Genomic DNA, 10,458 nt, shown 5'->3' on the forward strand with positions numbered 1-10,458 from the left:
GCCCTCGCAGCAAATCCAGTCTTTCATGCCCGAATAAAACATATATAGATAGATGTATACTTTGTGAGAGATCAAGTAATCAAGGGTAATCTTGAAGTTCGATATGTATCAACAACTGATCAGTTAGCCGATTGTTTAACAAAACCTTTGTCTCATTCGCAATTCTTTTGTTTACGATCCAAACTCGGAGTTGTTGACCTTCCCTCGAGTTTGAGGGGGGACGTTAGAGACAATGAAAGAGTGACTCAAGTCAAGAGGTCAACTGATGCCACGTTAAGACAACCATGCTAAGTCACCAGTCCTAGTCATGGATGAGGAAGCACAAATATCTTCCGGTTGTTACGATTTCCATAACAAACTTTATTCCCCATCCTTTTCTGATTGGTTATTTCAATGTATTTGCTATTTTTTCGTTATATTATTCTATTATTTATTTACCATTCTTGGGCAATCCTAATTTAGGGATCCTCTATGTATAAAATGGCAAGTTTCTGCCTCATTAATGACATTGGAAAATACAGTCGAGCTATACCCTCTCCTACAAAATCTCTGCTAATTAAAATCTTGATTAGACAGCCATACAAAGCCCACACGAAACCATGCAAAATTACTCTAAACCATGCAAAACCATGTCAAACCATGCAAAGTCATGCAAGTACAATAATCCAAAAACCATGAAAAATCATGCAAAACAATTTAAACATATTTGTTAAAATCAATAATTAAACTAAAAAACAAATTAAATTTTAATTTTTTAAATTAATTACTGAACACTAAAAATTGAATTAGTGAAAAGTTGAGGGGAAAAGTGTAAATGTTGAAACTTGGAGATCAAATTGAAATAAAACTCAAAATTCGAAAGTAAAATTTGTAAAACTAGGCAAAATCATGCAAAACTATACAAAACCACTCTAAACCATGCAAAACTCATGTCAAACAATGCGAACCTTTACATAATAATTACAATAATACAAAAATAACAAAAAATCATGCAAAACCATTCAAACATATTCGTTAAAATCAATCATTTACACACAAAAAAATAAATAAATTAAAAATTTTAAGTTAAATACCAAACAACACTTGAATTAGTGAAAATAAAAAACTATGCAAAATCATGCAAAACCACTCTAAACCATGCAAAATTATTGAAAAACATAAAAAATCATGCAAGCCATGCAAAATTATTGGGTCCCCTCTACCACCCCTGGCACCAACAACTCCCATCTCAACTAACTCGTTGGACATCCAGCCGAGCCTCAACAGGTCCCAATTTCTTTTACCCAGTTTGTACTCGCTAGGGCATGACCGGATCCACTCTACCACCCTCGGAACTAGGCAACTCCCATCTCAACTCACCCGTTAGACACTCACTCGAGGCCAACACCCCCTCATCGAACAAGTTCGATCCAGTGGAGACTCGACTTGAGCAATGCAACGTAGCCCAATCCTTGCCACAGATCAACATGACTAGAGGTGGCCCCGGTAATTGCAGTATAAAGTCTGACCGGGTCTCTTCGCTAAAAATTTGAATTTCTTTCCTTTTTTTTCTTTTTTTAATATCTTTTTACTATTTTTTTTCGATTAGTATCTTTTAGAACTAATTTCATTCTTTAACTGAAAATTGTATTTTTTTTTTCTTTTTCGTCTTATTGTTGTGGATAATAAAATGAGATTGATGTTAGAAGGGTTACAATTAATTGATGGTTGAGGTAGGTAAAAGTAATTAAAGAATTCAATTAATTTTTTATTGTGGATAATTGCATGCAATAAATTGGGGAAGGGTAGAATAGTAATTAAACATATAAAGTTATCTTTACTTAAAATTAACAATAAGACGTAATATTAGGTTACTGAATTAAGAAGAAACCACCATTATTGATTATCCAACAACTTATTTAAACCTCATACTACTAAAAATCTCTGGAATGCCTCGCAAAATAATATCCACTAGAAATATTAATACCTCCTTACGTAATGTATCGAAGAATCAAAACTTTATAAAGTACAAGTTTTTTTTTAAGATAAGTTTTGGGTTTTGGCTAGAATTTAGTTAATTTATTAGTAATTGTGGTTGGTTGCAGGTAATAAGTTGGGAAGGATTAAAAAAGTTTTACTTGCTTACATTATTTTCATCATTATATGGCCCAAAAATAAGGTTTTGAAAAAGTGTACACTTTTTTGAAAGGTTAAAGTGGGAGGAGGTTATTTTTGTCAATTTCTCAATTATGTAATATGGGGCTTAGAAAGCCCTATTTTAAAACCTGCGCCCTATAATACAATTTCCCATGACTGAGTTTGAGCCCAATTTTAAAATCAAAGCCCACTACAAAAAACGGTTCGCTTTTGGCCCAATAATGTCTCCTCCCAAAAACCCTAAATCTATCTTCCATATAAATTTTACGCTTCAATTTTTCTTCCCCACACTCAGAACTCTCTCTCTCAGAGCTCTAGGGTTTGTAGGCGATACCATCATCAGAACTCGGTGAAAGCATGGCTGCTCCGATTGAGTCGGTCCAGTGTTTCGGCCGGAAAAAGACGGCGGTGGCAGTGACCTATTGCAAGCGCGGTAGAGGTTTGATTAAGATCAATGGCTGCCCAATCGAACTTGTAGAGCCGGAGATCCTCCGTTTCAAGGCTTATGAGCCTATCCTCCTTCTTGGACGACACAGGTTCTCTGGTGTCGATATGCGTATCAGAGTAAAGGGTGGAGGTCACACGTCGCAGATTTATGCCATTCGTCAGAGTATCGCTAAGGCCTTGGTCGCCTTCTACCAGAAGTACGTAGACGAGCAGAGCAAGAAGGAAATCAAAGACATTCTGGTTAGGTACGACAGGACTTTACTCGTCGCTGATCCCCGACGCTGCGAGCCCAAGAAGTTCGGTGGTCGTGGGGCTCGTGCCAGGTTCCAGAAATCTTACCGTTGAATCGAATATCCATTTTCGAAAAGACTTTGTGATGCTGGGTTTTTGTTGCGGTTCTTTTTTTCTTATGCTTTCGAATTTACAAGGTTCTATTTTTGGTGTTTAGCTGTTCTATCTGCTTTCTTATAAAATTAGATTTTTTATCGTAATGGTTTAGACTCTTTTGCTATTTTATTATTCTGTATTGGAATGCTGTTAGTTAATTGGAAGCCTCGATTTAGAATAGCGGTATGAATGAATGGCATTACTTTTCTTTCGAAGCTCTGCCATTCCTCGTGGTTCTTAATTTATATTTCCCCCATTTTCTGCCAATTTTTATGTGTTAGGTGATGAAGTTCCTTAACTAAGCTGTTAGATTTGTTGCCAAACTCCTCTGATTGTGTTATGTTGTGGCACATCTCTGTTTCATTGAATATATACAACCCTTGTGCCTGGTAATAGTTTTGTTTCAAGATTGATCCTTTTGCATATGAATCTGGTAGTCACTCTGTCCTATCTGTGTAGGGCCATTTATCACTCACTTGTTAAATTTGAATTCTTCTCTTATCATCAAAGCCTTGTATCCACGATGAATGCTCATTAATCAATGATTTCTTGCCATTGTAATTCTTTTTCTGTGGTTCACATTGAATTGATTTTATATAGATGTAGAGAGCTATTGGGTTTGAAATAGAATTGATCTTATATTCTACAAAATAGCAAAATATAGTCAGTTTCTTTAATTTTGTAATCCATGTCTAGAACTTTGCAAATGGGAAAAATGGTTGTGTTTGGATTGAAATGATAACCTGCTTTCTGGTAATATGCCATGTTTTGTGCTAGGATGATTAAGGGTAGCAAATAGCATGTTAATTATTTAGTTTAGAATAAGCTGAAGTCCAATTTGTCTGACAGCAACATTTTAGGATCAAGGAAAGAAGTTTTCAATCAAAACCTGTTCATTCAGATGAACTTCTAAGTGTCTAAGTGTTTATAAACCTTTTTTTTTTTTTGGCGTTTATAAACACTTTAAAAATCCAAACATGCCCTTATTCTGGTAGATATACATATGATCTGCTTCTATTTTGATACCTTCATATGATTCAGAATTTCAATTAAACGCAATGAATTCTGCTGGAAATTTTTAATTAAATAGTTGATTTTTTTCATTGCTGGAAAATTTTGATTAAATAGTTTATTTGTTTCACTAAGAGGGTGTTAATGTTCTAGGGAGAATCTCTTATTAGAAATAAAATATGTTAAATTACATGTTTAGTCTTTGGACTTTTTTGAGCTTTTGGTCCTTGCTTTGTCCTTGAACTTTCAGTAGTTTCTATTAGGTTATTTATATATCTGATTTTTTCAAAAGAAAAATTAGTTGTATTATATTATATCTTAATTTGAATTTTATGTTTAATGAACTTTCATTGAAATGTGAAATTTAAGGAATGTCTGTATTCACCTCTCTTTTGCCCTTATGTTTTTCAAAAATTTCTAGCGGCTGTGACTGTTTGAAAGACAGTAAAGGTGAACTTTTCAATTTTAGTTTATAAAATAATTTTATATATTTAAAAATATATCTTAGCTCAAAGGGTGGATGTGGTTACATGCAGCATTTGATTCTTCCTGTCTATGTGTGAATATAAAAAAAAAAAGTAGATGACCTAATTGAATGAAAGTAGTAATTTTTAGAGTAGCTATATAATAATGTAATAATATTGGAATATAAATATTAATTTGATAATTTAGTTATTGAAACATCTTTTCTGTATGTGTACTAGATATAAGATTTTTTTTTTTTTTTTTTTTTTTGAAAAAGACGATAATATGAGAATATTAAATAATAAAAATTATTATATTTTAAAAATTGGATGATAACTAAAATAAAATTGTATAATATTTATTTATCTTGGTAAAAGGTCCCATTTATTATATATTAAAATAATTAAAATTATAAGATTTCACCTCCATTGTTGCGTTTCTTGACTTGTACTAATAAAATACAATTAAAAGATAAATGTTCCCTCACTTGTATCAAAACATAAAATAAGATTATTTTAAGTATATAATCTAAGTGTTTCAATATAAATAAAATATCTAATTTAAGGACAAATAGTTTCAATTGGGTCTGATTTTTAGAACCTTTATACCTTGGCTTTATGGATTGGTAGTATCAAAAACCCTCTTTAGACATTTTCCCCCTAAAATAAAGAAGAAAGTCAGAAACACAGGAAAGATAAAAAGATAAAAGAAAAAAAAAAAAGAAAGAAAGAAAGAAGACTGGCAAACAATCAATTCATGTCTCTAAACAAACGTAACTATTTTCACTTTATTTCATCTAAAATAAATTCAAAACTATGTAATAAAATTATCATCTTCCCACAAACCTACCATAGTAAAAATTGTGAAAAATCCATGAAAATATGGATTGACGAGAAGACGAATAATCACTCATGTTAATGAAAAATCACTATTGTCCATTTGATTCCAACATTTTTTAGTATAACAACTATCGGGTGGGAGATTGAACCTCCAATCTCTAGGAACGTTAATACCAATAACATTTACGGTCATTATATTCAAAATGTAATAGATAATTAAAAGTTTTTCAATATGAACTAAATTTAAGATTTGTTGAAAGTAAAGAGACTAAAATTAGACTTGAAAAAATGTAGAGACAAAAATTGAACCACTCTTAAAACGTAGAGATGAAAATAGTAATTTAACTAAAAAAATTCAACTTTGCACATTTATGGAAAAATTTCATCTTTCCTTCCTCCTCTATTTTATTCATTTATCGAAAAATTTTATTTTATAATTGTGCAAACTAGAGACAAAACTTCCCAACTCTAAACAAAAAACATGTTAACTCCGACTTCATAATTTAAGTCAATATCTCCCAATATTTTCTTGATGACTAAATAAGTGAGCATTGAATGATCCAAAAAAATGAGAATGAAGACAATGGTCCATTAAATATAAGCTATTGATTAAGCCCACAAAGAGCAGGCCCACCACAAAATAAGAGCAATAAGAGCTTGCCACGCGTGAGGCGGATGAAAAAGACGTGTTGTAATTTGATACGTCAAGTAAAAGGGCGTTTTTAAGGGAAAATGGGGAACATTGGATTGTCTGCCATCAACCAATAATAAAAACCTACGTAGTACGTTGGATTCTCTGCCACAAATTACTCTCAAATTCTCAATAATCTCTTCCACTATCATAAACCCTAAATTTAAACATTATTGTTGTGTTGAAATTTTTTAATTTTTTTTTTTAAAAATATTACTTTATAAAATTTTAGGGATTGTATCCATCTAAACTCTGAAATTTTTAAGTATATCAATTTATCTTCTTTCTACATTTTTTTTTTTTTAAAAAAAAAACATAGTATGAAACTTAAAATTGTAAATGCCAATAAAATTGTGTTTTCTACTATATTTGGAACACAAAATCAAAAATCAAATGCAATCCAATAACCCTCCATGACTAAAAATAGAAAATAGAAAATAAAAATTATTTAGTAAAGAGAGATAAACATATTCACCAATGTTCTTATTTTCTAATTTCCAGTGTCTTTTTTCTTTCTATAATTTCGTCTTCTAACCACGTTATTGATATTGAAAAATGAATCTAACCTTAAATGTATTTTTTTTAATATAAATAATACCAAAGCCTAGCAAAATAAAGAAAATTAAACACGGGTGTGGTGTCTCCAACACTCCAACACTTAAGTCAATGGATCGATGAGTAATTTGATAGTTGAAAATAGTACAAAAATTTTAGTGCACCTTTAACAAATGACTTACATTGTCTATACTTTATATAAGATCTTTTAACTTTATGTAACTGACGCTCGAACTGATTATTTTCTTTTTTGTAATTCTTAGAACTGTCAGGTTATTACTTAGGGAGTTATTATTTACTACCACCACTTAATCTCATAACTGATGCTTAAGCTGCATCGTCCATTCAATTCTTGACGTACCTTTATGGATCATTTGTCAGAAATTTGGACCAATCATCACTTGAGTCAACAACTCACTTGGACTCGTGCCAAGTACAGAGATCTTCCATGGGTCTGGAAAGGATCCTCTATAAATTTTGTGGAGATTCTCTATAGGGTCATCCAAAGTCTTCCATGAGTCTTTCAAGGTTCTCCATGGGATTGTAGGACCTAAGGGTCCTATAGAGGTCCTCCATAGATCCATGCGATTGCAAATTCCCTGGGTCTTGCAAATATAAAACTCATTGTTCATGGGTCCTCCATGGGATTGCAAGGGTCTTCTATTGGTCTTACAGAGGTCCTCTCCATGGGACTGTAGGGATCTTCCAAGCTCCAAGGTCTTCCAAGGTTGATATAAAACAGGACATGCTCATCTTACCACTAAGACCAATCACATGTTCGAAGGCCAAGGAGCTACAATTAGTGTTGAGTTATGCCATACGAATAGAGATAGAAGCTCTATAATTGGTTTCAGCTGATATTACAATATAAAACCAATTGAATTTTGTTAAATTTTAATTCACGTTTTGTTTTAATTCGCAAACATAACTTTATATATATATATATATATATATATATATATATATATATTCATTATTGGACCCATATTTTTTTTATTTGGATTTTTAGTATTTTAAGTTAGGGGGTAGAATGGACTTTTTAAATCTGTTTGATTTAGTAGGATGAGTTTTAAGCCGGAAAAAGGGAATACGTTAAGTCTAATCATCTTGCTTGTGGAGTGTTCGAACTTGGAGTAAGGAACTACTTATCCTTATCTCTTGGGGATAGGAACCATTTCTCTATCTCTTGGGGATTTTAAAATTTAACATTAGGGATTTAACATTCGGGTTTCTAATTTTCAATTCCTAGGGTTTTCATATCAAAGATCCTCCTTATGGGTCTTTGTAGTGGTTACCATGGTTGACTATTGTCATAAATTAAAACTATCCATAACAACCATAAAGGATAATTCGTCTAAATATATATTATGATTTACATCTATAAAGTAAAAAATGGCATTCATATCCTAAGCTTTTATTTTGTTTTAAACAAATCTCCAAACTTTTAATTACACATTGTTTCAAAAAGGAAAAAAAATCTTTAACTACTTATTGAAATCAGTATAAAAGATGTTTGAGACAAGCCCTCGAATAATGTATAATGATAATGTACCCTTGCGTAAATATATAATGAACTACATAACAATAACATAAAAGACAAATTAACATATAGTTCTTTTATATTAAAAGAATCAAAATAATTTTACCTAAAATTGTCAATTTTGCCATCTTCAATCAATAAATTCCATTTTGAATTGTTCCATGTCGCATGCCTGTCGGCATACGTTTCATCAAATCAATCATTTTTATTTTTATTTGACGTCAATTATTTTTATTTTAAATTTCCAAAAAACTGTCTTCCTTTATTATAAATAATGTCAAATTCTCAAAGCTTCTTCTAAAAAATAATTTCTATCTAAGATATTTGTTATGTTGGTTAGATTCGAGCAAAGTTTAAATTTTGGTCGAACCTGAACCCAATATTATATATGAATAAGATGAAAACTTTTAAAACCACTTAGAAAAACTAAAACTTTGACTAAACTAAACTAACCAAATTTACCAGTTAACATATTGAATTTCAATATTTAAAATTTGAAATATTTTAGTTTAGCTAGTAAAGATTAATTTTTGAAAAAATGAAAAGTAAAATAATAACTAAAAAAAGAACAAACAAAAGACATTAATAGGTAAGTAGTGTTTATCAACTTAAAAATTCAAAACTAAAATCTAAGGGGATGTTTGAAGCAAGAGTTATCATCAAAATATAATAACCACAGTAAAAACTATTTCAAAACCTCAAATTAGCTACAATCAATACTATTTCAAAACCCCAATTTATTACGATATTTACTATTTACTACCGTTTTTATTATTTTACCTTCATCATTTTTTTTATTATTTGTTACAGTATTTACTATTTTCTTCCCAAACTAAAATAGTTTACACTTCAAACACATACTATTATAACCCAAACTAAAATAACTTACACCCTAAATACAAACAGTTATCACATGATTATCACAGCAACCTTAAAAATAAATATGTAATAAACAATAAACAATTATACAAATGAAGTATTTTTGTTTTTTTTTATTTGTTAGGAAGAGAACTTCCAATTCGATCGGCAAGACACGTGTTGTCATATCATAGGCTATAACTCTCCCCTTTAATGGGGCAGGGGCAGGGTAGGTGAAGGGTAGGTTTTTTTTTTCTTTTTAATCTTAATTTTTTAGAAAAGCAACCATATGATAAGGAAAAAAATAATTGATAAGTTATATAGTAACTAATTATATTCCTAAGAAACTAAGCACAAAGTCAACGACTCTATCTCTTTTGTTAGCTAAAGCTTTATCCTATCCAAATACATTAATAGTCTAATTGATTTTTAAAAAAATGGTGCAAGTATTATTCTCTCAAAATTTTGAATCTCTTTTATCAGCTTTAGTTGTCTTTTTAAAGAGAAAAAGTACATGTGAGATTTTTAATAGTGTAATGTATTTAGGTTAAAAATCACTTTAGTCCGTAAATTTCGTATAAATAACAATTTAGTCTCTGAACTTTTGTTCGTAACGATTTAGTTCTTATATTTTCAACTTGTAACAATTTAACCCATGAACTTTACTACGTAATAATTTAGTTCTCGTAATTTAAAATCTATAACGATTTGATCATTATTGTAGAAATTAATATGTTAAGACTTAATAAGATTTCATACATAAATAAATCGTTAAATTAATTAGAGATTCAATACTTTTACACAATACAACGTCTACATTAAAAATATTAAAATTGACATCTAAATTTTGATGATTTTTTTTAATGTAAGGGACTAAAATTGTTACAATTTTGAAAGTACACAGACTAAATTGTTACATACCAAAGTTCAAGAACTAAATTGTTACAAAATTTAAAGTATATGGACTAAATCATTACAAGTCAAAGTTTAGAAACTAAATTGTTACTTCATGAAAGCTTAAGGACCAAAAGTATTTTTTAGCCAACGCAATTTTTAAATAAAATAAATTGATAAAATAAAGTTTTAAAAATTAAATTTCAAAATAATTTTTCGTCAAGTTAAAAGGTTCAAACCTAAAGTTCTGTTTTGCTTTTCTATAAGTTGGAATGAAAGGAATCAAAATCCATATTATGGGTTAAGGTTGGGAATAGTGTATGTTTAAAAAGAAATGACAAATATAGGGTAGGTATGAAAAAAATGATTTTAATTGTATTGAAAAAAATAATAAATTTGCGATGTAACGTGGGATCTTAAAATATTGACAAAAATAAGTAGGAAACTTGTGTACCAGGTACACGGGTTCGTTCCCTTCCAAACACCTTTTCATGTTGTTACCAGGTTGTCGACCACATGGAACTCATGTACTAGGTACACGAGTTTTCTAATTTTTTTTAAAAATATTTATAAATACAGAAAAATAAATAAAGAATAAGCATCCTCAATTTTAGCGTTTAGTTAAATCCAATGAG

At 30.3% G+C, this 10,458-nt stretch overlaps 1 protein-coding gene across 1 annotated transcript; it reads left to right on the forward strand.

Moving 5' to 3' along the window:
- Positions 1–2,363: 2,363 nt before the first annotated feature.
- Positions 2,364–3,185, forward strand: LOC120077146 (small ribosomal subunit protein uS9). Its single transcript, XM_039031047.2, has one exon. It carries the CDS (start codon positions 2,494–2,496, stop codon positions 2,926–2,928), a length of 435 nt encoding a protein of 144 aa, XP_038886975.1. The 5' UTR covers positions 2,364–2,493; the 3' UTR covers positions 2,929–3,185.
- Positions 3,186–10,458: the final 7,273 nt, after the last annotated feature.

The sequence above is a fragment of the Benincasa hispida genome, chromosome 5 (assembly GCF_027475165.1).
Source record: "Benincasa hispida cultivar pf3 chromosome 5, pf3_genome.v1.1, whole genome shotgun sequence".
In the NCBI taxonomy this organism is placed as follows: Eukaryota; Viridiplantae; Streptophyta; class Magnoliopsida; order Cucurbitales; family Cucurbitaceae; genus Benincasa; species Benincasa hispida.

Bases quoted from the DNA above. Each gene is read 5' to 3' on its own strand.
- LOC120077146 (XM_039031047.2), top strand. From the start codon at position 2,494: ATGGCTGCTCCGATTGAGTCGGTCCAGTGTTTCGGCCGGAAAAAGACG.